Source organism: Sciurus carolinensis, chromosome 15, assembly GCF_902686445.1.
Source record: "Sciurus carolinensis chromosome 15, mSciCar1.2, whole genome shotgun sequence".
In the NCBI taxonomy this organism is placed as follows: domain Eukaryota; kingdom Metazoa; phylum Chordata; class Mammalia; order Rodentia; family Sciuridae; genus Sciurus; species Sciurus carolinensis.
This window is the reverse complement of record NC_062227.1, coordinates 41,525,201-41,551,174: the sequence shown is the minus strand read 5'-3', so window position 1 is coordinate 41,551,174 and position 25,974 is coordinate 41,525,201. Positions and strand designations below refer to the sequence as shown.

Here is a 25,974-nt window from a genome sequence, read left to right as displayed (position 1 = left end):
TTATTGTAAACAAATGGGATACATGTTGTTTCTGTTTGTACATGGAGTAACAGCATACCGTTTGCATATTCATACATTTACATAGAGTAATGATGTTTGATTCATTCCGTTATTTTTTCCTTCCCCCCAGCCCTCCCACCTCTCTTTTCCCTCTATACAGTCCCTCCTTCCTCCATTCTTGCCCCCCTCCCACCCCCCATTACTTGTCATCATCTGCTTATCAGTGAGATCATTCGCCTTTTGGATTTTTGAGATTGGCTTATCTCACTTAACATGATATTCTCCAATTTCATCCATTTGCCTGCAAATGCCATAATTTTATCATTCTTTATAGCTGAATAATATTCCATTGTATATATATACCAGTTTCTTTATCCATTCATCAATTGAAGGGCATCTAGGTTGGTTCCATAGTCTGGCTATTGTGAACTGAGCAGCTATGAACAGTGATGTGGCTGTATCTCTGTAGTATGCTGATTTTAAGTCCTTTGGGTATAGCCGAGGAGTGGGATAGCTGGGTCAAATGGTAGGTCCATTCCAAGTTTTCTAAGGAATCTCCACACTGCTTTCCAGAGTGGCTGCACTAATTTGCAGTCCCACCAGCAATGTATGAGTGTACCTTTCTCCCCACATCCTCTCCAACACCTATTGTTGCTTGTATTCTTGATAATCGCCATTCTAATTGGGGTGAGATAGAATCTTAGTGTAGTTTTGATTTGCATTTCTCTTATTACTAAAGATGGTGAACATTTTTTCATATGTTTGTTGATTGCTTGTAGATCTTCTTCTGTGAAGTGTCTATTCATATCCTTAGCCCATTTGTTGAATCAGGTTATTTGTATTCTTGGTGTAGAGTTTTTTGAGTTCTTTAAATTAGTGCTTCCTCTCTTTTCTTTTTCAATGAGTATTAGAGAAAGCAATATATTCACATGTAAGAGTCCTGTTACAAAACAACTGTATCATAACTTGTCCCTCTCAGTTGTAGATTCTCACATTATAAAATTGAGATTAGGTGCATTCAAAAGGGATTATGTGTATATAAGACTTTCTGAGATGTACAGGTACAGGTAATTTTAAAGAAATGAATTTTTAATCCTTAACTTGCACGTGGTTTTCTTATTCTAAATTGATCTCTGGCCAACCTGTCACGTCATTATAATCTATCATCCTTCCCTACTTCTCATTTCTGAACTTATAGAAAAAGGAATATCCTTTACCTATCATAATTTTTTTTTGCCATAATAAGAGCTGAGTGCCCAATAGTGGGACAATTTAAGATACTGATATTGGGAAGCCTTGTTTAATGAAGGCTCCACAAAGGGATACAGCTTTGCAATTTTCCTTGCCTTGTTTTGGTATATAATTCAGAGGAATTTCAAAAAAACTGAGAAAATGGTAAAATTCATTTCATTCACTTCTATTTATTTATAGCAACACTATAAAAGTGAAAATTAAGAATGGAAACCAGTTCAGGATTCCACACCATAAATACTGGCTTCCTGCACTTCCACCACTATGAACACACCAACAGAGGCTAAAGGAAGACTCCGAGGGAGAAAAACGCGGCCGGCTTACAGACACACCCTTTCCCACCGATCAACGAAAACGCAGTAAGTAGTTCAGGAGGTTCCCCTTACACTGATTTTAACTGCAGTACCCACGATAGCATACTTTCTGCTCAGTGGCTGGGGTCACATACGTGGCCGTTCATTTTTTATAAGTATGGTTGTGTTCAAAGGATACACAGTCTATCTCTGACAGCGCCAGAGAAAACCCCCGGGTAGCTGGCGGGCAGCGCACCTTCTGGCAAAGCGAGAGGGCAGAATGCAGCGCGAACCTCCCATCAGTTGCTCCCTGCAGCCCTTTGGGAAGCCAAAGAGGACAAGCCTGAGAGGAAGGTGAGCCGGGGTCTTCATCGCTGTGACTGCGCCTAACTAGATAGAGAACTTGGCTAGCTCGCCTGCAGCACCCGACTGGGCTCTGTCAAATACTAGCGTGAGAACACCGCCTAAGGTCGCTTGCCTGCCCCGCCCGGCCCCGCCCACAGCTGCCCATCCTTCACACCTCTTCCGGTTCAACCTCCCAACCGGCCTCCGTCGCTTCTTAGTTCCTTCACCTCGGCTCTCTTCCCCGCCCCTACCGCCTTCTTTGACAGTCACGTGAGGGGCGAGCGCAGGGGCTGTCGGGAGCAGTACTGCCGGCGGGTCAGGGTTCGGCCTTAACATGGCGGTTCCGGTCGGGCAGTGACCAAGGTTTTGCTGTCGGGAGGACTGAGTGGCGACTGTCGGCGTCTCCACCTACTAGGGTGGAATGTGAGGACGCCGGGGAGAGCGCTGAGGGGCGGCGGTGACGGGGAGGGGATCAGTGGTGTGTGCCCTGGGAGCAGAGGCGGCGTCGTCTGTTTCTTCTACTTGTCTCCAGGCTCCAGTGTGGGGCCCCGCCCGGCCGGGCAGGCCGGCGGGCGGCGGCGGTAGCTGCCGCAGCCACAGCCACAGGATCTGCTCTGAGGGTGGGCCGGAGGGCGGGCGCCACCGTTGCGTCTGCCGCGGCGATGGCCCAGTGCGTACAGTCAGTGCAGGAGCTAATCCCGGACTCCTTCGTTCCTTGTGTCGCCGCGCTGTGCAGCGAGGAAGCAGAGCGGCTTACTCGTCTCAATCATCTCAGCTTCGCGGAGCTGCTTAAGCCCTTTTCTCGCCTCACTTCCGAGGGTATGTGCTGTCCTCCTTGTTTCCCTGGGCTCTGGTAAAGCCGTGGCCGGGAGAAGGAAGTTGGGGGCGGGCAGGGGAGAGAAAGGCGGTGTTTATGTTCCGGAGCCGGTAGAGTGGTGACTGGGGCTGCGGTCCCTCGGTGCCCCAGGTGGCGGCTGGAGGAGGGGCCTTGCGTGAGGTTGTCAAGACGGGGCTCTCCTAACCTCCAGCTTTTCTGGGCACTTAGCTTCTTCCTCGGACAAGCCGGGTTGTTAAGTAATAAATATTAAAGGAAAACCTGAACTCCGGAGAAGGGCACTGGTACTGTTCGGACGGGCTATAGGGAAGAAATTAGACAAACTTGCAAGGCAACAATTGTAGAAAGATGTTGCTTATTAAATGGACAGGGTGTAAAGCTTAAGGAAGATTTGTCATCTTCCCCCGATTGTTGAGGTGGACTTTTCAAAGTTGTTTTAACTATTATAATTAAGCGTTGAGGCTTATCTGTGTCTAAACTTCTGTTTAGCTATTTTACTTTTATCTTTGAACATTTTATTTTTTTATTAATTTTTTTATTTTTACAGACTGCATTTTGATTCATTGTACACAAATGGGGTACAACTTTTCATTTCTGTGGTCGTACACAATGTAGATTCATACCATTCATGTAATCATACATATCATAGGGTGATACTGTGTTGCATTCTACTATCTTTCCTTCCTCCACCCGCTCCCGCCTAAATATTTTCTTAGGTGTACAGTATTTTGCTTAACCTCTCAATAAAACAAAAAAAGTGTTATATAAATAATAAAACTTGTAACAGCCTTTTACCTGAAGGATGAGGAAGTTAAGGACAAGACGTGATTAATTTAATCTAGGTATTTGAAGTTATCTAGACTTGTAGCTACAGAAAGTCCTAAATTTTGTTTTTTCAAATAGATGTTTAATTGTAGGAAGAATGTGTTCTCATTGAGGAGTTACCTATTTTCTTTAACTTTAGATTCTTAAGGCAAAAAATGTTGGTCAAATCATTTGGAATTTTATTCGGGTAATAAATGTGTTTTAAACTAGTGTCTTGCAAACAGAATATTGCAAAAAGTACAAGTAAAGATCTTTGTTAAGATCTGCATAAATGAAGGGTTCTCTAATAAACCTTTTGTCAAGTAAGTGAGTGATGTTTTTTTGGTTATGGTGACTTCTCCACCCAAAACAGAGCTTTGCCATAAATTTCATGTATTTACATGCCGCAGGTGTTTCTTCAGGATAATAGCTGCAAGTTTGCTTTGTATCTAAAAAGGGAACTGTCCCAAAAAAAGGAAGGAAAAAAAACTACAGAAGGGGGGAAAAAAAAAAAATACAAAGCCCCAGAGTTTGGAAATTCTTGGATTTTCTTGTTTCTGCCTTAGCCATTAGTCTCAGCTCCTCTGATGTTGAATTAGGTCAACAAGAACAACAAAATGCCCTACATTCTTATGGATTGTTAAAAAACACACTTGAGTGCCTGCCAGTTTGACTTTGTTGTGTGTACTCTTTCCTATGTTGTTAATAAAAACCATAATGCTAATACCTGATACCTGGTTTATGTGGCTTTTCTGTTTTAATGTGCATTGAATCCTTCATTATTTTTGCCATTTTGAATTTGAGAGCATTGAGGCACAGAAGTCTTAACTTGTCCACAGTCTTACATTTGGGAAAGATTAGAAAATATGCAATGTGAATTAAGACATTGTGTTCGTAGTCATCACATTATCTCCTGTCAGTGTGGAGAATTATTTATTCATACTGAAGAGCAGTGCTGTCCAATAAAAATATAATCCAAGGGTCTGCTGGGGGTAGAGTACTTGCTTGGCATGCAGGAGGCACTGGGTTTGATCTCTAGCATCAGCTCCCCGCAACCCCCCCCCCCCATATGAGTCATGTATATAATTAAAAATATTTAGTATCCATTAAACAACTAAAAAAAGAGAAATGGTGAGGGTGTGTGTGTATGTATGTATGTATGCATATATATATGCGTGCCCTGTGGATTGAACTCAAGGCTTCTTGAATACTGAGCAAACCTCTCTGCTACTTGAGCTACACCCCAGCCCAGGTGAGATTAGTTTGAATACTATATCATATTTTAACTCAGTTATTTCTGAAGTTTTACCATTTCAATAGGCATTCAGTGTAAGATATTAATGGGATATTTTACATTCATTTTTATTGCTAGGTCTTTGAAATTTGGTGTGTTTCACACTTAAGTCTATTTGGCATAGAAATATTTCAAGTGCTCAGTCAGACACAGGTGCCTTCTATATTGGATAGTGCAGAGAGATTCAGTATCAGTACACTCAATTTCCACAGACTGGGAAAGATTTAGGGAAGGAGCCTAATGAAGTATATGTTAATGATAGTTGGAGAAATGGTGGAAAGGAACAGGGCAATCATTCCCTATGGGGGAGGGGATTTTGGGGTCAGAATGGTAAGGGCAAAAGGTATAAATTATGATTCAGTGGCTGGGGAACTGTGGGGAACGATTTCTGTTGGGGTATAGAATGGTAAGGAAGAATGCCTAGATAAGGAGGACCTTGAATTCTAGGAAGAGGATTTTTAGATATCCAATGGTAAATGTGAGGCAAGGCAGTGAAATTTTGGGAGGTAAATGAGTGGTGTGGTTTACGAGAATGATAAAAGTTGATATAAATTTTAACATTTAAGATGATTAAGATATGGACTATGGTGGTGGCATTAGGAATTTGGTGAAAGGGACTTAATTTTTCTGTGGTTTAGGTTTTTTTCTGGTAAATATGTTTTGGGATTTTTATCATTTGGAACAGGCTCCTTTCTGTCTCGTAGTGATTCCTCAAAGCTAGCTTTTATTTAGGCAGTAAGGCATTGGAATATCACTTCAGGCAATATTATTTAAGAATACAATTAAAACAAGCTTAACGTTTTCCTACAAAGAGAAAGGAATGTTAAAAAGAAAAAAAAAGACAACTAGATTCCATTTCTGGCCTGCAGGTATGCTGTTAAGGTAAAAATTTGCTTTGACTGCCAAGATCATGTATTGTCAATACAGTGCCAAGTATTTTTGGGAAACCTATTTTTAGGTTTCAGTGGAAGAACATGGTTTAAAGCTATACTGAAGAGAGGGTTGTTAGATAAATTTGAGTACCATTCATGTGTATGATCTTAATAATGTTTAGGCTTGAAGTCTTAGTCAATGGAGAGCCATTTTAGGTTCCTTATATACATTTTTAAAACCTGAAGGGTATTTCTTATATTATATTAAAAATGGTTCTTTTAAAGAATGGTTATATATATATCCCCAGCCCTTTTTTGTATTTTATTTTGAGACAGGGTCTCACAGTTGCTTAGTGCTTTGCTAAGTTGCTGAGACTGGCTTTGAACTCATGATCCTCTTGCCTCAGCCTCTTGAGCCTCTGGGATTACTGTGCTCAGCTTGTTTTTTATATCCTTGATAAATGTTGGAAACCTAACTGATAAACTTTGTTAATACACATGTTGTGATCTTAATTACCCCCCCCACCCAGTGGTATTAAGGATGAAGCTCAGGGTCTTGTGTATGCTAATCAGGCACTCCACCACTACTACTGAGCTACTAACCCCTTCACAGTTTTTGAAGAATCTCCACTGGCCATTTGTTTCAAAGAGTGGTAATTTAGTTTTAGTTAACCAAGCCTTATTGTTTTTTGCTTAGCAATAGTTTTTTGATAATTCTAAACAGTGGTTCAACATATCATTTAAACAGTCTATAAGTTTTAAGAAAATTTCACTTAAACACTAGCTTTTGAAATATATGGCTTTCATATTTGGTAAGTATTTGAAAGTTGATTAAATTTATTTAAAGGATGAAAAAGATTGTAATGAAATTTTTTCATAAATCTTGAATAGTTTCTGTATGAGCTAGGGAAAGTGGCAGATTAGAGTAGGAAATAATCTTTGAAAGATACTTAATGCCTCTAGCTTTCTCAAATATTGTTTAGTTAGAAACATTTCATCTTAATTACCATGTTGTTATAATCAGGTAATTAATCTCCAAGGTTTTCAAGTATCAAACTCAGTAAAATTCAAGTCATCTTATTTGTGTATGTGGTGATGGTGTAGAGAATTGAATTAAGAATACAACTGAAAACAACAACTCTGAACCACTGTTTATAAATCTCAGACTGAAGCAAGGACTATAGCAGGGTGGAGGCACTAGAGTGAAAGGGATTTGGACATTGATTATTTTAAAGAAGAGGTTTTATTTTTTGTATCAGTGAAGTGCTAGGCAGGCACTCCACTGTAGAGCTACATCCCTAGCCTCCAAAGGAAGGTTTAATACACATATGGCTACTTAAGTTGCTTGATAATTATGGTCCAACTTTAAGGAAAATACTTGTATAGTATATTCCTAAAGATATCAGAAATGTACCATAGTACTCTTGGGGTTTGTTTGTTTGTTTCTGTTACGTAATTGGACCAGCTGGGAAGTTTAATTAGGGAGAGGCCTGTATGTGTTTATTTAAATTAGGAAAACATAACAATTACTGAAGAATGTAGAAAACAGAAGAAACATCCAGCTCTCCATTGCTTCAGCAAATATTAACCCTCTGTCATCTTTGCTTTTTATCTTTTCCTTTCCTTTAAAAAGAAAGCAAACAATTACAGATAAGGGTGAAGTTCCCTTTCTACATTGCCTTGGTCTCTTTTCATCCTTCTGTAATCATAGATAACCACTCTGAATGGAATTCGCATGTATACTTTGTGTACAAATATTTACAATATAGATAGATATTCATGACTTACATAGTATTTTAAAATTTTTAGTCTTGTTTTGATTTAAAAATTTAGAAATTGATGGAGAAATAATAGGATATTTATACAGACAGTCTTTATAACTACTTAAAGCGTAGGTAAGCCTGAACTTTTAAAAGCTCATTTGGCATAAAGCATTTTCCACTGAGGAAAAAAAAAAAATTGTGTGTATGTGTGGGTAGGTACCCAAGACCAGTTATCCCAGTTTACCCCTGAGCTACATCTGCAACCCTTTCTATTTTTATTTTGAGGCAGGGTCTTGCTAAGTTGCCCAGTCTTGCTTCTAAGTTGCCTCTTTGTGTGATGATCCATGATAAAGACAGAATAGACGATGATGGACTGGCTGTTCTTCATACTACTTATCATCAGGCATGGTGTTCAGTGCTTTACACTTACTATCTGAAATAAATCCTTAAAATAACCCCTTGAAGTAGGTAGTAATCACATGTAACAGATGAGGAAATTGAAGCACAGAACAATTAAGAAAGTTGTTCAGTATAACCCAGTTAATAAGTGGTGTGTTGGGATTTAAATTAAGGTGTGACTCTGCAAGCTGGGTCTTTAATCTTTATAATGGACTGCTTCTAATATTACTCTGGAAACTAATCATCTTGTTTGATACATTAAAAAGATATGCTTATATTTTCAACTCTGTACTTTGGGTACTGTGTTGCTTCAATTATTTCAGAATTTATTCCTTGTCCTGCAGCTCTGAATCATTGTTTACAAATTTCATAGACTGAAGCAAGGACTATAGCAGATTGGCGGGACTGGAATAAGAAGGGATTTGAGCATTGATTATTTTAAAGAAGATGTTTTATTTTTTTATACCAGTTTTAGGCTTTCAGCACAACTGGGCACAAAATAGAGTACCCACATATACCTATTACTACACATGCCCAGCCTCCCTTACTATCAGTCTCTTACCCCTGAGTAATAATTGATTTTTTGTTTTTTGTTCCAGTATTGGGGATCGAATCCAGAGGTACTTTACCACCAAGCTACATATGCAGCCCTTTCTGTTTTTTGAGGCAGGGTCTTGCTGAGTTGCCTAGGCTTGCCTCCGGAGTCACTGGAATTATAGGCATGAATCACCATGTCCAGCTGGGCACTGATTTTTATGATAGTAAAATAGAACGAAGACAGAAGACTAGGGAAAGAATAGCAAAGCTTATTTACAGCATTTAATTTCCCTTTATTATTGATTTCCTACTCTGATTTCATTGAGACATAGAGATTACCACGGACCTTACTCTGGCGGGATCATCCTTAGGGTGAGGTCAAATTAGAGATTTGAATGGATGGTGGTTAGTTTTTGGTAACTCTAAATGTAGGAGAAAGGAAAGTATCTACTCTAGGGAAATTGTGAGTGGCAGCATAATGTGAGAGGAAGTAATCTTATGGTTAATAGGCTGTCTATCTAGCTCTTTTGGTATGGAAGGGAATATTGTAAATTAGTTGTATTTCTGGAAGTGTTCCACTTGGAATTCCTAGTTTCTGACTTGGGCAGGCTTTTTGCTTGAAAACCATTAAACCAATTTTGATTTCTTGTGCATTGTGTAGAATTAATTTCAAGTTTCTTTCTCTCTTTTAAAGTTCATATGAGAGATCCTAATAATCAGCTTCACATAATTAAAAATTTGAAGATAGCAGTGAGCAACATTATCACCCAACCACCTCAGCCTGGAGCCATTCGGAAGCTTTTGAATGATGTTGTTTCTGGCAGTCAGCCTGCAGAAGGATTAGTAGCTAATGTGATTACAGCAGGAGATTATGACCTTAACATCAGTGGTATGTAATAAGATTTATTATTATTTTTTGAATGAAATTTTCTTTTGTTAGAAAAAGTAACTCTGTGACTTGGAGATCATTCAATAGATAGATATTTAAGTGTTTTTATGAAGTGCTAGAGCCTGGGCCTATAGGATAATATTTAAAAACAATCCCAGGAATTTTGGCTATTTATTTTATTCTGGTACCTAACACCGAGAATGTGTGTAATAAATATTTTTTCAATGAAAAACAGTAGATAACATTTTTTGTGATGTGGAAATAATATAATTAAATAAAAATATTACGTTTATTGTTATTTTAATCTTGTTTGCTGTTAAGTGGAGGAAATGTTTATAAACTATGTACAGATGCATAATCTTTTATGAGTGTTTCTTAATCTGATTTAAATGGTAAATTTTTTCATAACAAGACTGGTAAGTGAAATAATATACTAATATGTACAGTAAGTTAGCTGCATTTGATGTGATTCCTTTCCAATATTAAAATCTTAACTTACTGAAAGAAGATGGAACAGATTTTAAAGGGAAAGGATTAGAAGAACTTCACCTAGTTACAATCTTTCAGCAACCTTTTAAAATAATCTTTTTAACCGAGTATAATTTATCTAATGCTTTAATATCTCTTAAAAGCTTTTGAAAAATTTCCTACACCTATGGAGGATTTAACTAGCATGTTTTAGTTTGTATGGTTAGTACTATTTGTAAAATTATTTTGATTAAATGTCCTGTAATTTCTTCTTTCTTTGCCATTAATTTCAGTTCCGCAGGGTAGGTTAATTTGGTAATTTAATTTTCTTATTTTTTGGTGTGAGGGATGACCTTAGGGTCTTGTCCGTGGTAAGCATACACTATACATCTGAGATTCAGTTTGATTTAGAATATTATGATGATTTTTACTAATCAAATCTGAATTTTAGGGTACCTACTTTGATAAGTTCCTGGCATTTATTTAATTTATTTTTTTGCGATTTTGATTTTTGAATCCATTGGTGCTCTACCACTGAGCTACACATCTAGCCCTTTTTAATTTTTATTTTGAAACAGGGTCTCACTGAATTGCCTTGGCTGACCTTAAATTTGTGATTCTCCTGCCTCAGCCTCTGGAGTAGCTAGGATTACCAGTATGTGCCTGTAGGCCCACCTGAACAATGTTTTTAACATGGCGTGGAAACTTGGACACTGCCCAGAGAGAGTAGTGAAGCTTGAATTTGGCCTGCTATGGTGTTGTAGTGTGAATGACAAGGAATCCAATGCTTTAGTGTCTTAAGTTCTTATTCTACCATATCATTAGTTAATTAGATGACTTGAATAAATCACTTAGTGTTTCTGAGAGACTTTATGTCAGTCTCTGAAAACAAAAGTTTGGCTAATTGTTTTTTAAGACCGTTCTTAGACCTTTAATCCTGTGATTCCATTTTATGGGGGTCTTAACATTATTTGTTGTTCATTCAAACAATATTTATTGATTTCCTGCTTTATGCTTTACATTGAGATATAGAGATGCTTGTTTACATTGAGATACAAGACATGTTTTATCAGTTCTTAATCTAGTAGGGAGATAATCAGTAATCATAGTGCATTCTAATTGATAATACATTATAATCACAATACATTGTAAATATAGATATGGCATAGCTGATATGCTAAAGTGCTAAGAGGACACAGATATTGCCTATCATATATTAAAAAGAAAAGTAACTGTTTTGTAATATAAATGTTTTCTTGATCTCCAAAGCCCTTCTCCCTTTTTCTTTAAAAACATGTTTATCAAAATAATGTATATACATAGGTGTAATGCTGAAAAGATCTGTATGGAAAAAATAGCAGTACTCAGCTTTCTGCTCTCTGATATACCATTTCCCTTAGTGTTTTCTTCTAGTATTATGTGTTCTAAGTAATATTTTTATAGTGTTGTCTATGTCTTAATTTTAAATTTTATTTATTGACTTATAATTATGATTAAGGAAGACTTAGCTTAATCACTCCTCTTCCTTTTTTTTCATGTCCCAAATGCAGTTTCCACGATTTCTGGTTAATATTCACTGTGGTCTTGCAAAATTCCTCAGGAGAATTTAAAAACATGATTAATTTGTAAAATAATGTTAATTCTTACAGAAGTCTTCTCTTCCTGTTCCATGCGTTTTTGACAAGGATGATATTATCCCCAAGTGAGGTGAAACTTGCTTCTTGGGAGGGACAGAAATTTTTGGATACCATAATAGTTTTGGTTCTCCAAAGTGTCATGGTCCATGTATATATGTGGTATTTTTAAAAAAATTAGGGGTCTGGGTGTGGTGGTACACCATGTAATGCCATCTACTCAGGGGACTGAGGCAGGAGGAACACAAGTTTGAGGCCAATCTGGGTAATTTATTGAGACCCTATCTGAAAACAAAAGAAAAAGTGCTGGGGATGAAGTTCAGTGGTAGAGCACTTGCCTAATAATGTGTTAGGTCCTGGGTTAAATCTCAAGAAAGGTTTAAAAAAAAATACTGGACAGTAGGGACTGGAATGTAGCTTAGTGGTAGAGCATGAGCTTAGCATATTCAAACCCTTGGTTTGGATCCCTAGCACTGCAAAAAAGGAAAAATTTGTTGGGGGAGGGGATGATTAGGAAAAAGTTGAAAACACTCATTGGGGAAAGGTAGTGAAATGAAAGTTGATAAACACTGTTCTGCTCTGTCTTGGGCTGGTTACTCCCCAAGGCTCACTCCATAGCTGTCATAGGGATTTCCTTTCCTTTTCACTTCTCTGTCTTTCATTCATACCTTTTTTGTGCATTTCATTGATTTGGTGAAGGGGACATCTTTAATAACTGCCTGAGAAGACTGGCCATTTTTAAGAGTTAAAAATTTTGAGACTCAAATATCTGAGAAAATGTTCTTACTTCACATAGTTGATTAATGGTTTGACTGTATACAGTTTTAGTTAGAAATCTTTCTCAGAATTCATCCCACTTTCTAGCTTCTAGTATTGCTCTCAAGAAGCTAGAAGCCATTATGATACATATTCCCTCTATCTCCCCAACTTTTAGAAGATTTTAGAAATATATTATCCCTGCTGTTTTGAAATTCCATGTTGGGCCTGTTTATGACTCCTTCTTCACTTTGAGCTCACTCCTTTTGGCAGTCTGGTAAAGTACACTCTTTAGTTTAAGAAATTGTGCTCATAGATTCTTTATTACTTGCTTTCTACTTGTTCTTCCTGCTCTTTCTGGAACTACTGTTATTTGGCAGTAGAACTTCTGTAATGGGCTTCTTTTTTTTTTTTGAGATGCTTCCTGTTTTCTGAATTTACCTTTTTTTGTGCCTGTTCTTGTTTCATGTTGTGGTATCTTAACTCTGAGGATATTAATACATTTTTATTAACTTTTTATTTAAGTTTTCTTATGTTTTGTTCCCTTTTTCTTACTCTTGTTTTTCAGTTTGTTTTGGTCTCTTTCTGTTGGAGACTTTCCTCAAATGTTTGGTAAAAGCCTGTAGTGTTATTTTCTATTTCAAATTGAAACGTTAAAACCTGACTGGGCATAAGAAAAGCTTTATCTGTTAGTGGACTTTCTTGTTGGGTGATGAGGCTGTGAAGAAGCTTGAAAATTGCCCAGTGTTTATTACTTACAGCTCTTTTCCTTGGGGCAATTTACTTTCTCCAGGGAAGGATTCTCAGATCTGCTGTCTGGCCATCTGCGTATAAGGGGCCTTATTTATTTTTAGTAGTTTATTAAAGTGGATTAGTGTCGATAGGAAAAGTCTTGTCATTATTTGATTGCAAGAAATTATTTTATCTGATTATATTATTTGCATCCTCAGGGTCCTGCCAACATCTCTATACAAAGGAAGATTATTATTTGCCTTTAAAAGCAGGTGGAGGCACTATTATAGCTGAACTCAGGCAGATTTTTAAAAGAATTCCAAGTGTTTAGGATAAGTAGAAAAATAAAACTATTCTTTGTGCTTTTTCCATGATATTTTAAGCCACCTCCTTTCAGCTTTATTTATGTATTTATTTTCACGCTAGGGACTGAACATGTGCATGCTAAGCACATGCCCTCTACTACTGAGCCACAAACCCAGCCCACAGCTTTATTTTTGTGGCCTCGAAAACTGGGAATGAAATGTGATAAAGTACTTAATTCATTTGAATAAAATTCCATTATACAAAATAATGCTCTTTGGAGATTATTAAAAGGAATTTAATCCATTTTAATAAGTGTTAATTATATGACTAGAAGTATGCTTCTGATTTTTACAATTAATGTTAAGTCAGCATACTCTTCATCCATTCTGTTTAAGAAATAGATGTTGGATATTTACCTCATAAGCCTAGCTTAACAGTGCCATATTTTCTTCATCAGATCGGTCAATTAAAGCTAGTGTTCCTTGGTACAGTAATTGGAAAGACACATTGATGGAATTGAAAGAATCCTCGTTATACACAGGTATTTCTTGTGGTGGTCTCAGTTTTCTAGATTGTTCTCATTCTTCTCCTTGTCTATTGTCTTTTTTCCTACTTGACTACTACTTTTCATGTTCATCCCAGGTAACGTCTGATTTTTCTAAAATGAAGGAGATCTGATGATGTCTGTTCATCTTTTGTTATCCTATTATCTCTTGTGTTTACTTTTGATTTACAACATATCTGCTAAATCCGGGTTTTGTCCTTGAATAGTGTAGTTTGGGCTGTCTTAGTTTGATAAGGAAAAACATACTACCCTTCCTTATCAAGACAAAGTACATTCTGCACAGAGACACTTTAGTAGGATAACAGGGTTGCTCTTTCAGTTTCAAATAAAGAACATACGGAGATGGAAAAGATAGGCAAAGTAGTGATTTTTACCTTCAAATAAATATAAGAGAATTTTTTTTAAGGAGAAGGAATTGTTGCTAAGTGTTGAAGTCTCCTGTTAACATGAAAATTATCATTTTCCCTCCATTTTCTGCAAGAAAAAAAAAAAGGTCATTTGAACAAGTAAAAAAATAGAATGATGCCCTTGGTTTATTGGCATTTAACAAAATTAAAGCAGAACAAAGGAACCACAGTGTGTATGTCCTCAGCCCTTGAAGGACTGTGAAGGAAAATTTTATATATGACTGAAAAGAGAACTTCACATATGATTGAAAGGAAAACTTACCTTATTAACCTGACTGTGACCTATCTTAAGGATTAAAACCCATTTCTGCCATATATAATTTAAAATTATTCTTTTGCTTCTCATGTCCTTAGTTGAGTACCCAGTATCTTTTTGTGTCAGAATATAGAAAGTTATTTCAATTTAAGAAGTTGTATCTGTGCTTTTTTTTCCTTTTCTTTTGGATTTAATTTTAAATTATACATACATTTCATGGTTTCAAAGTCAAACTATAAAACAATGTATAGGAGGTCTAGTCACTTTCTATGTCCCTTTCCCTTTCTCATTTCCTCCCTTCTTTTTCTTCTTCCTGTCTCATATAGATAATTAATTCTATTAGGTTTTTTGTTTATTTTGCTTTGTTTTGTTTGGCTTTGGTGGTACTGAGGATCGAACTCAGGGCTTCATGGATGCTAGGCAAGCCCTTAACACTGAGTTACATCCCCAGCACAAATGTATTAGGTTTGTCCTTCTATTATTTTTTTTGAAAATGTAAACAAATACATGTGTTGCTCTTTGTTTTCTTCCTTTTCTTACACAAAAATGCTTATTTTTCTGTTCCATTTTTTCTTTTTTAACTTAATATATCTAGGAGAATACTTGGTATCTGCATGTAGAGGTTTTCCACTTCTATAGCTGCTTAAGCGTACCATTTATTGGTTGTACCATAGTTTATATAACCTGTCTCCTCCTGATGACATGAGGGTTTTCTAGTATTTTGTTATTATAGATAATGTTGTGATGAATAGCTGTTCTGGAAGATGTATTTTGTTTATTTAGAACTCCCAATCCCCACTATAAAATATACTCCTCATGACAGTGTGTCTCTATAATTTGTTAAGTTCAAGCAACAATGATACAACAAGGTAAAGAGAAAAATAATCAAAATATATACATATTCATACACTTTACCATATCTGTGGAGATACCTTCTTATTTAACCAGTTTTCATTATCTCTTTTCTTTTTCATGCTATTGGTACTAAATGAAAATATAATGTTAGTTTTGTAGACAAACTATTTTTGACTGATTTGATGGAGAGGATATGTTATTAGTGAGAAAATTGGTTTCCTGTTGTAAATAGCAGATACTAGTCTGTCATTCTTTCTCCAATTTTTGCAATTTTTTTGTATAGATTGTACTATTTGTAGGAATATTTTTCCTCTTTTATAGTAGTGAACATGAAATTATTATAATAATATGACTCCTAATCAGACTATAATATATGGGTTGTTCTCATAACACATTTGTTGAAATTAAATTTTTGTATATTTGGCACCAGGTTAGATACACTGTTTGGTCAACCCTCCAGTCATTTAATGTAGTATTATAATATAAGCTGCAAACATTTGCTGTGTTTCAGTAGTTAAGATGAAAACAGAGAATGTGAGGTTTGTTATTCAGCACTAATAGTAGGAATAGAGTTTCCTTTTTAGTGAAACTGATTTAGATAATCTGCTTAAGCCTAGTAAAGTCAAATAAGTTCAAATGAAAAATGACTAGATGTAATATAAATTTATTGGAATGGAGCAAGCAAGAGTTGGCATTCCAAGAGTCATGATTGATATACATTTATTCAAAAAATGAAAATACTCAGCTTTGTATTTGTTTATAAGGTAAGTATCCTTTGAAATTCCCTTTAAAGAGACTTTATTATAGTCATACTTGAAGAATCAAATTCTAGAGTTTATCCACAACATCAGTATTGACATTTTGAGCCAGATAATTATTTGTCTGGGGTATCTTGTCCTGTGCATTGTATAATGTTTTCATTTTCCTCACCTCTTTCCCTAGAGGCCAGTAGGCACTCTCCACCTCCAGTTGTAACAACCAGAAATACCTCCAGATACTGCCAAATGTTTCCCCAGGGGTTAAAATCAACCTCAGTTGAGAACCAGTCTCTAAAGTGATAGTTTATGAATAGGATCTACTTATGACAATGTGATTAGTAGCACAAAACTTTGTTTCTGAAATATTTTTATTCACCTAGGTTATATTAGAGCACTAATAGTAAGTGGGTTGTGTAGAGGTTTGGGAATAACTCAGTTTTATTTTTGCAAATATATATACTCTAATGTATGAATATATTTGTGTGAATGGCTCAAAATATATATGTGATATATCTTAAAGACAGGTGAAAATGCTTGTTTACTAATAAAAATTATCATTTTTAATACCTTTTAAGAATATGGAATTGAAATTTCATTTGTTGTAAACTGATTCTGTTGAGGAATTCTAACTTTATATATTGCTAATTTTAGCTACTACTCCGTGGTTTGAGTCTTATAGAGAGACCTTTCTTCAGTCGATGCCAGCATCAGATCATGAATTTCTGAACCACTATTTAGCATGTATCCTTTACTTCAAGTTCTCTTGAAATAAAATATTATGGAAGTTATTACTCTTAGAAATAGTTGAATGAAGTTGAAATTATTGAAGGGCTATAGAGAGTACAGAAATTATTGTTATTTTTGTCATTACTGGGGACTGAACCCAGGGCCTGGAGCCTGCTAGTGAAGTGCTCTACTACTGAGCTATATACCAGGCTGAGAAATCATAATTATTATTAACATTTATAAAAATAATTATTATTTTTGTTACTGGGGATTGAACCAAGGGGTACTTTACCACTGAGATACATCGCTAGTCCTTTTAATTTTTTTGCAACAGTCTCCTGAGTTGCTGAGGGTCTTGCTAAGTTGTTGAGACTGGTCTGAATGAGCGATCCTTCTGCCTCAGCCTTTCAAGTCACTAGGATTATAGGTGTGTACCACTGCACCCAGTGAGAAATTATTTTTTATCGATTATGTATCATGTTTTTGTTGTTTTTTTTGTTAAATGGCATACTTAATATATAACTTCTATAATTAATTAGTTTTTGATTTACTTTAATTATAAGACTTCAGAATTCACTTATTATTTTTCTTATTTTTCTAGCTTGAATATTTCATGCTTAATAAATTTTTAGCAGTTTGAAAGAGAAAGGATGAATGGTCAGTATTAACTGCTTTAATGATCGCCTCAGAATTTGTTGCTTTAAAACTCATATTTTAAAAAAACTTTCCATATACTTAATAATCTTTTTAATCTTCCTTTGATTATGGCTTTTTAAATTTCTTAAGTTGCAGAGAAAAGTTAAATAGTATAGTGTATGAAATTGCACTGAGGCAGAATGGAGATAAACATGATTTTGCAGAATCTGTCATGATGTTGATAGTTATGTGATTTTGATATTGTCCATTTTAGGAATTTCCTATTGAACATGTAACTAACCTAAAAACTCTGAACAAAAAATCTTTAAGATTTAGAACTTTGAATTACTTTGAAGTGTTGGAGAAATTATTTTGTGCTTGCAGTGAAAATCTGTGAAACCATTTTTTTTTTTCCTGGCTGGGAAATATCTCCTTAAAGTTTATCTTAATGACAATATTCAGCAATAAGTGATAATTACCTTAATAACATGGTTTATAAGGTATGTTGGTAGCATCATCTAATGAAGTTGAACCTATGGAACAGTTTTCAAAATTGTCACAAGAGCAGCATCGAATTCAGCACAACAATGATTATTCCTACCCTAAGTGGTTTATACCAAATACGCTTAAATATTATGTACTTTTACATGATATAAGCGCAGGAGATGAACAGAGGTAAGTTTTATTTTAAAATTTTAATTTTTTTCTTATTAAATGATTTAACATTAATTTGGACATTGCTTGTTTAAATTTTGTATTTATTTTTTACCTCCAAAATAAAAATTTGTTATAGTAGCTGGGGATATAGCTCAGTTGGTAGAGTGCTTGCCTCACAAGCACAAGGCCCTGAGTTGAATCCCCAGCACTGCAAAAAAAAAAAAAAAAAAAAAAAAAAAAAAAAAAAAAAATTGTTATAGTATAAATTTATTAATAATATATTTAGTTTCACCTTTTTTCGGAGTTATATCCAACAACTAAGTCATTTAATGTAGCTTTCATAAGTATACCTAAACTCTTTTCAATATGTCTCTTACACAGTCTTTGTTTAAAAACACTTGCTGTTCTGTACCAGTAGACCTTAATTGTTATTTCTTACTTCATGTAAAATTATTTCTCATTTTTTCCCTTTTCCCTTCCTAGTTTCCCCTTTTTTTCACTGCGCAGTGTTACTTAGAAGCACTTATGTTTTCACTGTCTCTTCTTTTGTCCAGCCTTGATGTTCTTCATAGTTTCAAAAACATCGTAAAGCCAGGTGTGGTGGTGCATGCCTATAATCCCAGTGAGATAGGGATCGCAAGTTTGAGGCTGGCCTCAGCAACTTAGTGAGACCTTGAACAGCCTATGGAGACCGTGTCTCAAAATAAAAAATTAAAAGGGATGTAGCTCCTTGCTAAAGTACCTCTGGGTTCAATCCCCAGTATCAAAAAACAAAAGAAAACAAAACAAAAAACAAATCCAAGCATTTCTTTATTATGTTCCCTTTAATAGTCATTGTTGGTGTTTTGCAGTAGCACTTCTACCTCTGGGATTCATGAATCAGTTGTATTAAAAAATAAAATAAATTCTTGAAAAATAAATATTAAAAGAAGTTTTTCTTTTTTGACTTTGTAGTTTATTTTGACTTTTTTATTTCAAGGTGTGGATCAAACTAATCTTCCATTTCATACTATTATTCCAGTGTTTCTGGGCAAGTGTACCACTAAGCTTCATCCCCAGCCCCTGTTATTCTGATACCTCAGTGCCATTTAGGATATCTAATTTTATAATCATTTCTTACCTGTGTTCTGAGCACAAATCGTTATGTATTGGGTGCTGGGTATTGAACTTAGGACATTGGGCATACTAAGCACATTCTTTACACTGAGCCTCTAACCATCATTTTTTAAACAAAGTAAACTCAATAGAACCAAAGAATTACTTTGAGGATTCATCTTTAGAATTTTTCGAAATGTCTTTAGCCTTATTGGATAAAGTATACTATATAAGTAGAAATAATTTGAACTATTAAAATTAGTTTCTATGATGAATTCAATATGGTTTATATCTTACATATTAAATGGTTGTTATAAGGATACTTAAGTAGTAATTCAAGTAATTAGATCAGTGGTTTTTATTTTTAGTGGTATCATTTGGTACAGTGAACTGGAGTTTGATTTATTATACTTGAGTATGTATACATACACATATTTCTATGTTTATATAATTTTTTGTAACTTATTAATTTAGGCTTTATAGAGCATAATATGATTTAGTTGTTTGCTAGATTTGTTATGTATAGTATCAGCATTTGCATTTGAATAATCTTTCAGGTTTTCTAGGGTTCTAGTCCCCACCAGATGGCTGATTAAAAAACACCCATTTAGGGGCTGGGGAGATAGCTCAGTCGGTAGAGTGCTTGCCTTGTAAGCACAAGGCCCTGGGTTCGATCCCCAGCACCCAAACAAACAAAAAAAACAAAAAAACCACCCATTTAAACTGGTTTAGCTCTATGGACCCAAATTTCATTTCCCGTAGTTTGTACTGTTTGCTTTTAGGCTGTGTTATCATTTGAATTGAATTATCTTACCTATCAGCAACCTAGTAAACTAGTATGTTTAGTTTTCTTAAGGTATATAATCAGAATTTATTTTGCTGCATCTGAGAAACAGCTCATAAATTTAACTACTGTAAATTTTGTAAGAAAAATAAGTGGATTTTGTGTAATAAATTTCTTGACTATATTTTTTCCCCTCCTTTTATTCCTTTGAACTATGTCTTGTTTTGTGAGATTTTGAAGATAATCTCTCCTTCCTTGCCCCACTTCCTTACCATATTCCTTTAGATTCATAGGCATTCATATGTACCTATGCCAGTATTGGGGATTGAACCCAGGGGCAGTTCACCTCTGAACTACAGTGTACCCCAATCCTTTTTATTCTTTAATTTTGAGATAGCATCTTGCTAAATTGCTGAGGCTGGCCTCAAATTTGCATTCTTCCTGATTTAGCCTCCTTTATGTAGTTGGGATTATAGGCATGTGCCGCTGAGCCCAGCTAATTTTCTTTTGTTTATTGACAAATGTTCTCTAAAAATTTCCCCAAGGTATATTTCCTGAAGAATAGTCCCCTAACTGAGAGGAAGGGCTGCCTGTTTATGAGTTTAAGCTGGATTGGTAAATCATAGTGTACATTGGCTCATAGAAAACTCAGAGATGGTTTCCTGTAAAGAAATTTGTTTTCTTTTTTTTGTGGTTTCCTCAAATTAGTTTGATCACCTGATATTCTTTTGACTAACAGGAATATCTTGCAGAAGTTTTTACTCCATGGAACCTACTTTGGTAACTCTGCTTTAAGGTGATATCCAAAATTTCAGTAAGAATACAAAGTAGAAGCATGTTTTTATTTAATTAATTTTTCTATCCTCTAATTTTGTTTTGCCTTTTTTTGAGTATCATTAAGACGTTTTTGTCCAAAGTCTGCTCCCAAGTTACTACAGTGTTTTTTATTTTTATTTTTTAATTTCAGAGCTGAATCAATTTATGAAGAAATGAAACAGAAATATGGAACTCAGGGTTGTTATTTGCTTAAAATTAATTCTCGAACGTCAAATCGAGCATCAGATGAACAGATACCAGATCCTTGGAGTCAGTATCTCCAGAAAAGTAGTATTCAAAACCAGGTATATGTAAACACACACACACACACACACACACACACACACACACACAAATGAAACAAACCACAAAAGTTGTATTTCAGTTTTATGACGTAATAGTATAAGTGTAGGATCTTTTATGTCTTGGTTTAACTGGTAGAATTACTAATATTTATTTTGTAGAATCTGGCTATCAGCTGTGAGCTCTTAAATCAAATTCTAAAGCTATTTTTAACCAACTGCAACTCTTCTCAGGTATATAATTATGTTAATTGCTCTTTTTCCTTAAAAGATGAAAAGTGAATTACATAATGAAAACAATTAGATTGGCTAAACATGAATATAGTAGAATTTTTTACCTGTCCAGTCAGTCATTTATTATCCACATGCGCTGAGGTTGCCTTCTACATTTTCAACATGCTGTTCTTTTAGCCACCTTTTGGTTTTGGAACTCATGCTTTTTAGGTGGGTGAACTTTCCCACCTAAGCTTTCCTTTGATTTCCTTTTCTATTGAATTTTTAAGAGGTGTTATTTCTTCCTTCCTAACTCTTTCCTTAATATATAATCCTAGACTAATGTTAATTATTGTCTGTTGGCTGAAGTGGATAGGAGTAAGGTTTCATGTGCTTTCAAACATTTAAGGTTACGGTTGTATGCCACTCCGTGGTAGTTAAATGCCAAATTCCTTTGCTTAGGTAGATACTCAAGAGTTGACTGTTGTTTTGTTTAGAAGGAAAAGTTCTAAGTAAATGGAAAAAATATTTTTATTTTGTATAACTGTACTATGTTTTGTGCTCTTATGTGATATTATTTTAAAAACATACCAGTTATAAAGTGAAGTAATTATTGCTCTAATATCTATTGTTTGAAGATCTTATTTGACTTGTTTTTCTATGTAACATGAAATTTTTAGTCTAGACATTGTGCTCTTCCAATATTTTATTCATTTAAGTATTGAAATGATTGCTAACTTACTTTGTGATTTATGGTATGGAAAATTTTTTAGGCAAAAAAGAACCATTTGGATGTTAACAAGCTTTGATTTTTAAAAATAGTCTTTCAGGGCCATTCTCAGAATAGAAACAGTACTGAAAGTTTTGATTTAGAGTTTAGTTTGTAAAGGGTAATGTAAATCAGGTTGTCCAGTTTGAGAACTTTTAACAGAAGGCAGAGGTGTCAGCCTCCAATTTCATGCTTTAATTTCCTTTAAATCTATGAAGTACTGATAGCACTGACTATTTCCTGAAGTAACTAGTCGAATTTCTGAACAGCTTGAAATTGAGGGTCAACCTGACATTTGCATTGTTTGTATACATTGGTCCTTTTGTGGAGGCATATCAGTTTTTCATTGTCAGCTTTCAAAATGTAGGATAGCTATCTGTCACCTTATACATTTTTCTAGGCTAAATATACCCAGTTTCTTGGTGTTTTTCAAATGGTTGTTTCAGATAGTTTTGTCAGTAAATTCTAGTTTACATATTTTCCTCACTGGCACTCAGAATAATTCCATATTTACTAGTCTCATGGAGTAACCTGAGTATTTTAAGCTTTCTTTGTTGACTGACAAAGCAGTGCCTTTGTACCAATGAATTTTGCATTAGATGTTTTTTCAGAACACTTGAATATATTCAGAATCCACTCAGACATTGCAGCACTGTGCCCATGACTTAGGAGATTATATACCCCTTTGTCTTTTTGTCCCCTATCTGACTCCAGCAGTCCATCTTCCTTACCATATTCCTTTTGATTCATAGACATTCTTAGGTACCTGTGTGAATATCTATGTATATGCATATGTGTGTATATGTATATTATCACATGTAAACAAATTAAGATAGATCATTTGAATTCAGAAGAAAATTGAATGTTGCAAAAGAACTTAAGACTATATCAGGTGTGGACTGGAGTGATAGAATAAAATACATGGAACTGGGCATGGTGGATGCCTATAATCCCAGCTATTTGAGAGAATCACAAGTTCAAAGCCAGCCTGGGCAACTTACCAAGACCGTGTTTCAAAATAAAATAAAAATAGGGTTGGGGATGTAGCTCAGTGGTAGGATAGTTACCTGGCACGATTGAGGCCCTGGGTTTAATTCTCAGTCCTGCAAAAATAAATAAACAGAAAATAACAATACAAAAAGAACATGGAAGAAGTTAGGATTTTAGAGGACTAGAAGAAAAGACTACTGCTGGCAAATAAAGCCAGTGGTAGAAGAACAACTGTAGTTGTTGATGGATTTGGTGGTATATTAAACATGAATAAATATGATTGCTAATACTGTTTTATTTTATTTTGATAGGAATCATATGAAGATGGCCCTTGTACTATAACTTCAAATAAGAATTCAGATAGTAACTTGCTTTCATTGGATGGATTAGATAACGAAGTCAAAGGTCTTGATATACTTTCTCTGAGTTCTCTTTTGATAGAAAACATGTATTGTTATCAAAGCATGCTAACCTTTATAGATAAAAGATGGGGAAATTTTGGTAACAAAGATAATGAGCAGGTTAGCTTTTCTTCTGAAGTGTTTATTGAGTCCTTTGAGTTTGGTTTTTGACATTTAAAAGTTCATTTTATAAGAGTTATGTTGTCAGCTTTCTTTTAAAACAATATATGTGGAAAGCAAGGGAAGATGTGATGTACAGCATTAATTATTTCCCAAATTCAAATGATTTTGGGAGCTGTATTTCTGTATTTTTAATTACAGTTTTGCTAATAGTAGCTCTAAATAGTTTTTTGTTATGATTTTTTTCAATGGCTTAGTTGTGATATTTAAAAGTAATTCTTTATATTATTTTGAAACTATTTTTCTTTATTTCTCAATTTAGCTGAATTCTTAAATTTCTACTAGATGTAGCAAGTATTAACTCAAACCCTTTAATTTAGGGGCAAAAATGTTAATGATATATCTTAGATTTCTAAGGCATATGGAGAGATAAAGGGTTCCATTTTTCTGTGTGTTTTTTTTTTTTTTTTAAAGCAGTATGGTAGTAGTTTTACCATTTTCTCTTGCATTTTGAAAGTAAATGAAAGATTTGTTTTTCAGTAGATGGCTTACCAAATAACTTTAGAGCTCACCCACTTCAATTGGACCAATCCAGTGACCCTTCTAACAGCATTGACGGACCAGATCATGTAAAATCTGCCTCGTCATTACATGAAACAAAGAAAGCAAATACTGGAATAATTCATGGTGCATGTTTAACACTTACCGATCATGATAGAATTCGACAATTTATACAAGAGTTTACATTTCGGGGCCTTTTGCCACATATAGAGAAAACAATTAGGCAATTAAACGACCAGGTAACACTTAACTTTTTGGATTTTTATTTTTCAAATTTAAGTAAATACTAACTTTAAGAATGTAGTGTAAATTATTTAAAGTATTTTAAGTTTTTTGTTTCACAGTAGACCAAATTAAGACTTAATTGAAATTACTATCAGTGATGAAATTCTGTTCAGTTCTAGAAGAAACTTATTCATTTTTAGTAGATTTTTACCAGCATATTAGTTTGTGTGTGTGTGTGTATGTGTGTCTGTGTGTGTGTTGCTGAGGATTGAACCCGGGGCCTTGTGTGTGCTAGGTAAATGCTCTACCGTGGAGCTACATTCCTAACCCTTTAGATGGTTTTTCAAGGAAAAAAATCAGTGTTATTAAAATTATTATTTACCCACTACTAAAACTTTTTTCAGGTTATTTAATTTTTTTTGTATGGGAATAAAAAATTTAAGTCCTTCGTATTTGCCAATGTATTTAATCTTTTTTCTTAGCTAATATCAAGAAAAGGTTTGAGTCGATCTCTATTTTCTGCAACTAAAAAATGGTTTAGTGGCAGTAAAGTTCCAGAAAAGAGCATTAATGAGCTGAAAAATACATCTGGGTTGCTGTGAGTAAAAAACTGCTATTTTAATTTTTCCTGTTTTTGTTTTAACTTTGTCTAGTGTTTGACTATATGTTGTCCTGCAAACAGTAACCTTCTTAGTTTCTTAGTTTCACATTGGCAGACATTCAGTAGGTAAGAGTAGTGACTCTAAGTAAGTTATATTAATTTTTTTAAAAACGTAGTTTGGACATCTAAAAATAAAACAAACTCTTAAGATAACTGGGAAAGTCACTTTATTTTGAGTCTGTTTCCCTAATTGCATGAAGATGGGATTAGATTAGGTATTCGTTAATAACCCTTTTATATCTTAAATGTTATAGTCTATGATTTTAATGTGGCATGTACTTAGCAAATTTTGTTTTGTAAGAAAATTTTGTTTTAAGGGAGAATAAAATTAATCCCTTTGGATTTTAATTTTTCTTCCTGATCATATGTAATTCCTGGAATTAACCATTTTATTTACTTTATAACTTTATCATGGAGAAAATTACTTGCCTGCTATTAAGAAGTTCCCACAGTTATAAATTAAATAAAGTAACTTTTTGCTTCCAAATAGTTCTGAAAATTGATACCCTTCTTGGGGATAGAATTCTTGTTAAAGAGAATCAGTTTTCTGTACGTTCTGGATAGTTAAATAGCTTGTTAAACATTTAATATTTAATGGAGTTGAGGGTAATAAATTATATATTTTTTTTTTACTTATTTTGTATTTATAGGTATCCACCCGAAGCACCAGAACTTCAAATCAGGAAAATGGCTGACTTATGTTTTTTGGTGCAGCATTATGATTTAGCTTACAGTTGCTATCATACTGCAAAGAAGGATTTTCTTAATGATCAAGCAATGCTGTATGCAGCTGGTGCCTTGGTTGGTATTTATTTTTATTTATTGATTTTTGATTTGCAGGGAATTGAACCCAGGACCTCACACATGTTAGACAAGCACTTTACCACTGAGCTACATCCCCAGCCCTTGGTTGCATTTTAAGAAAATAAAAACTGAATGCCTGCATTTTGATGTACATGAACTTCCTCTATAGAGAGGTATACCTCCGGTCTTGCATTG

General features: G+C 34.8%; 1 protein-coding gene across 5 annotated transcripts in view; it reads left to right on the top strand.

The window, feature by feature from the left end:
• The first annotated feature begins 2,179 nt into the window (after positions 1-2,179).
• Trappc8 (trafficking protein particle complex subunit 8) overlaps positions 2,180-25,974 on the top strand; it is an 87,632-nt gene continuing 63,837 nt past the window's right edge. Inside the window, exons 1-10 of one of the 5 annotated variants that reach the window (XR_007105180.1) lie at positions 2,180-2,708; positions 9,088-9,282; positions 13,636-13,719; positions 16,671-16,760; positions 17,882-18,056; positions 20,885-21,038; positions 23,319-23,412; positions 24,072-24,328; positions 24,797-24,912; positions 25,626-25,776. Coding sequence is in view for 1 of the 5 variants with exons in the window: in XM_047526398.1 (XP_047382354.1) it covers positions 2,552-2,708; positions 9,088-9,282; positions 16,671-16,760; positions 17,882-18,056; positions 20,885-21,038; positions 23,319-23,412; positions 24,072-24,328; positions 24,797-24,912; positions 25,626-25,776 (1,389 nt within the window). In the remaining 4 variants the exon portion in view is untranslated. Of the gene's footprint in view, positions 2,709-9,087; positions 9,283-13,635; positions 13,720-16,670; positions 16,761-17,881; positions 18,057-20,884; positions 21,039-23,318; positions 23,413-24,068; positions 24,329-24,796; positions 24,913-25,625; positions 25,777-25,974 lie in introns of all 5 variants that reach the window. The other 4 variants (XR_007105179.1, XR_007105182.1, XR_007105181.1 and 1 more) reach the window with 4 other exon arrangements.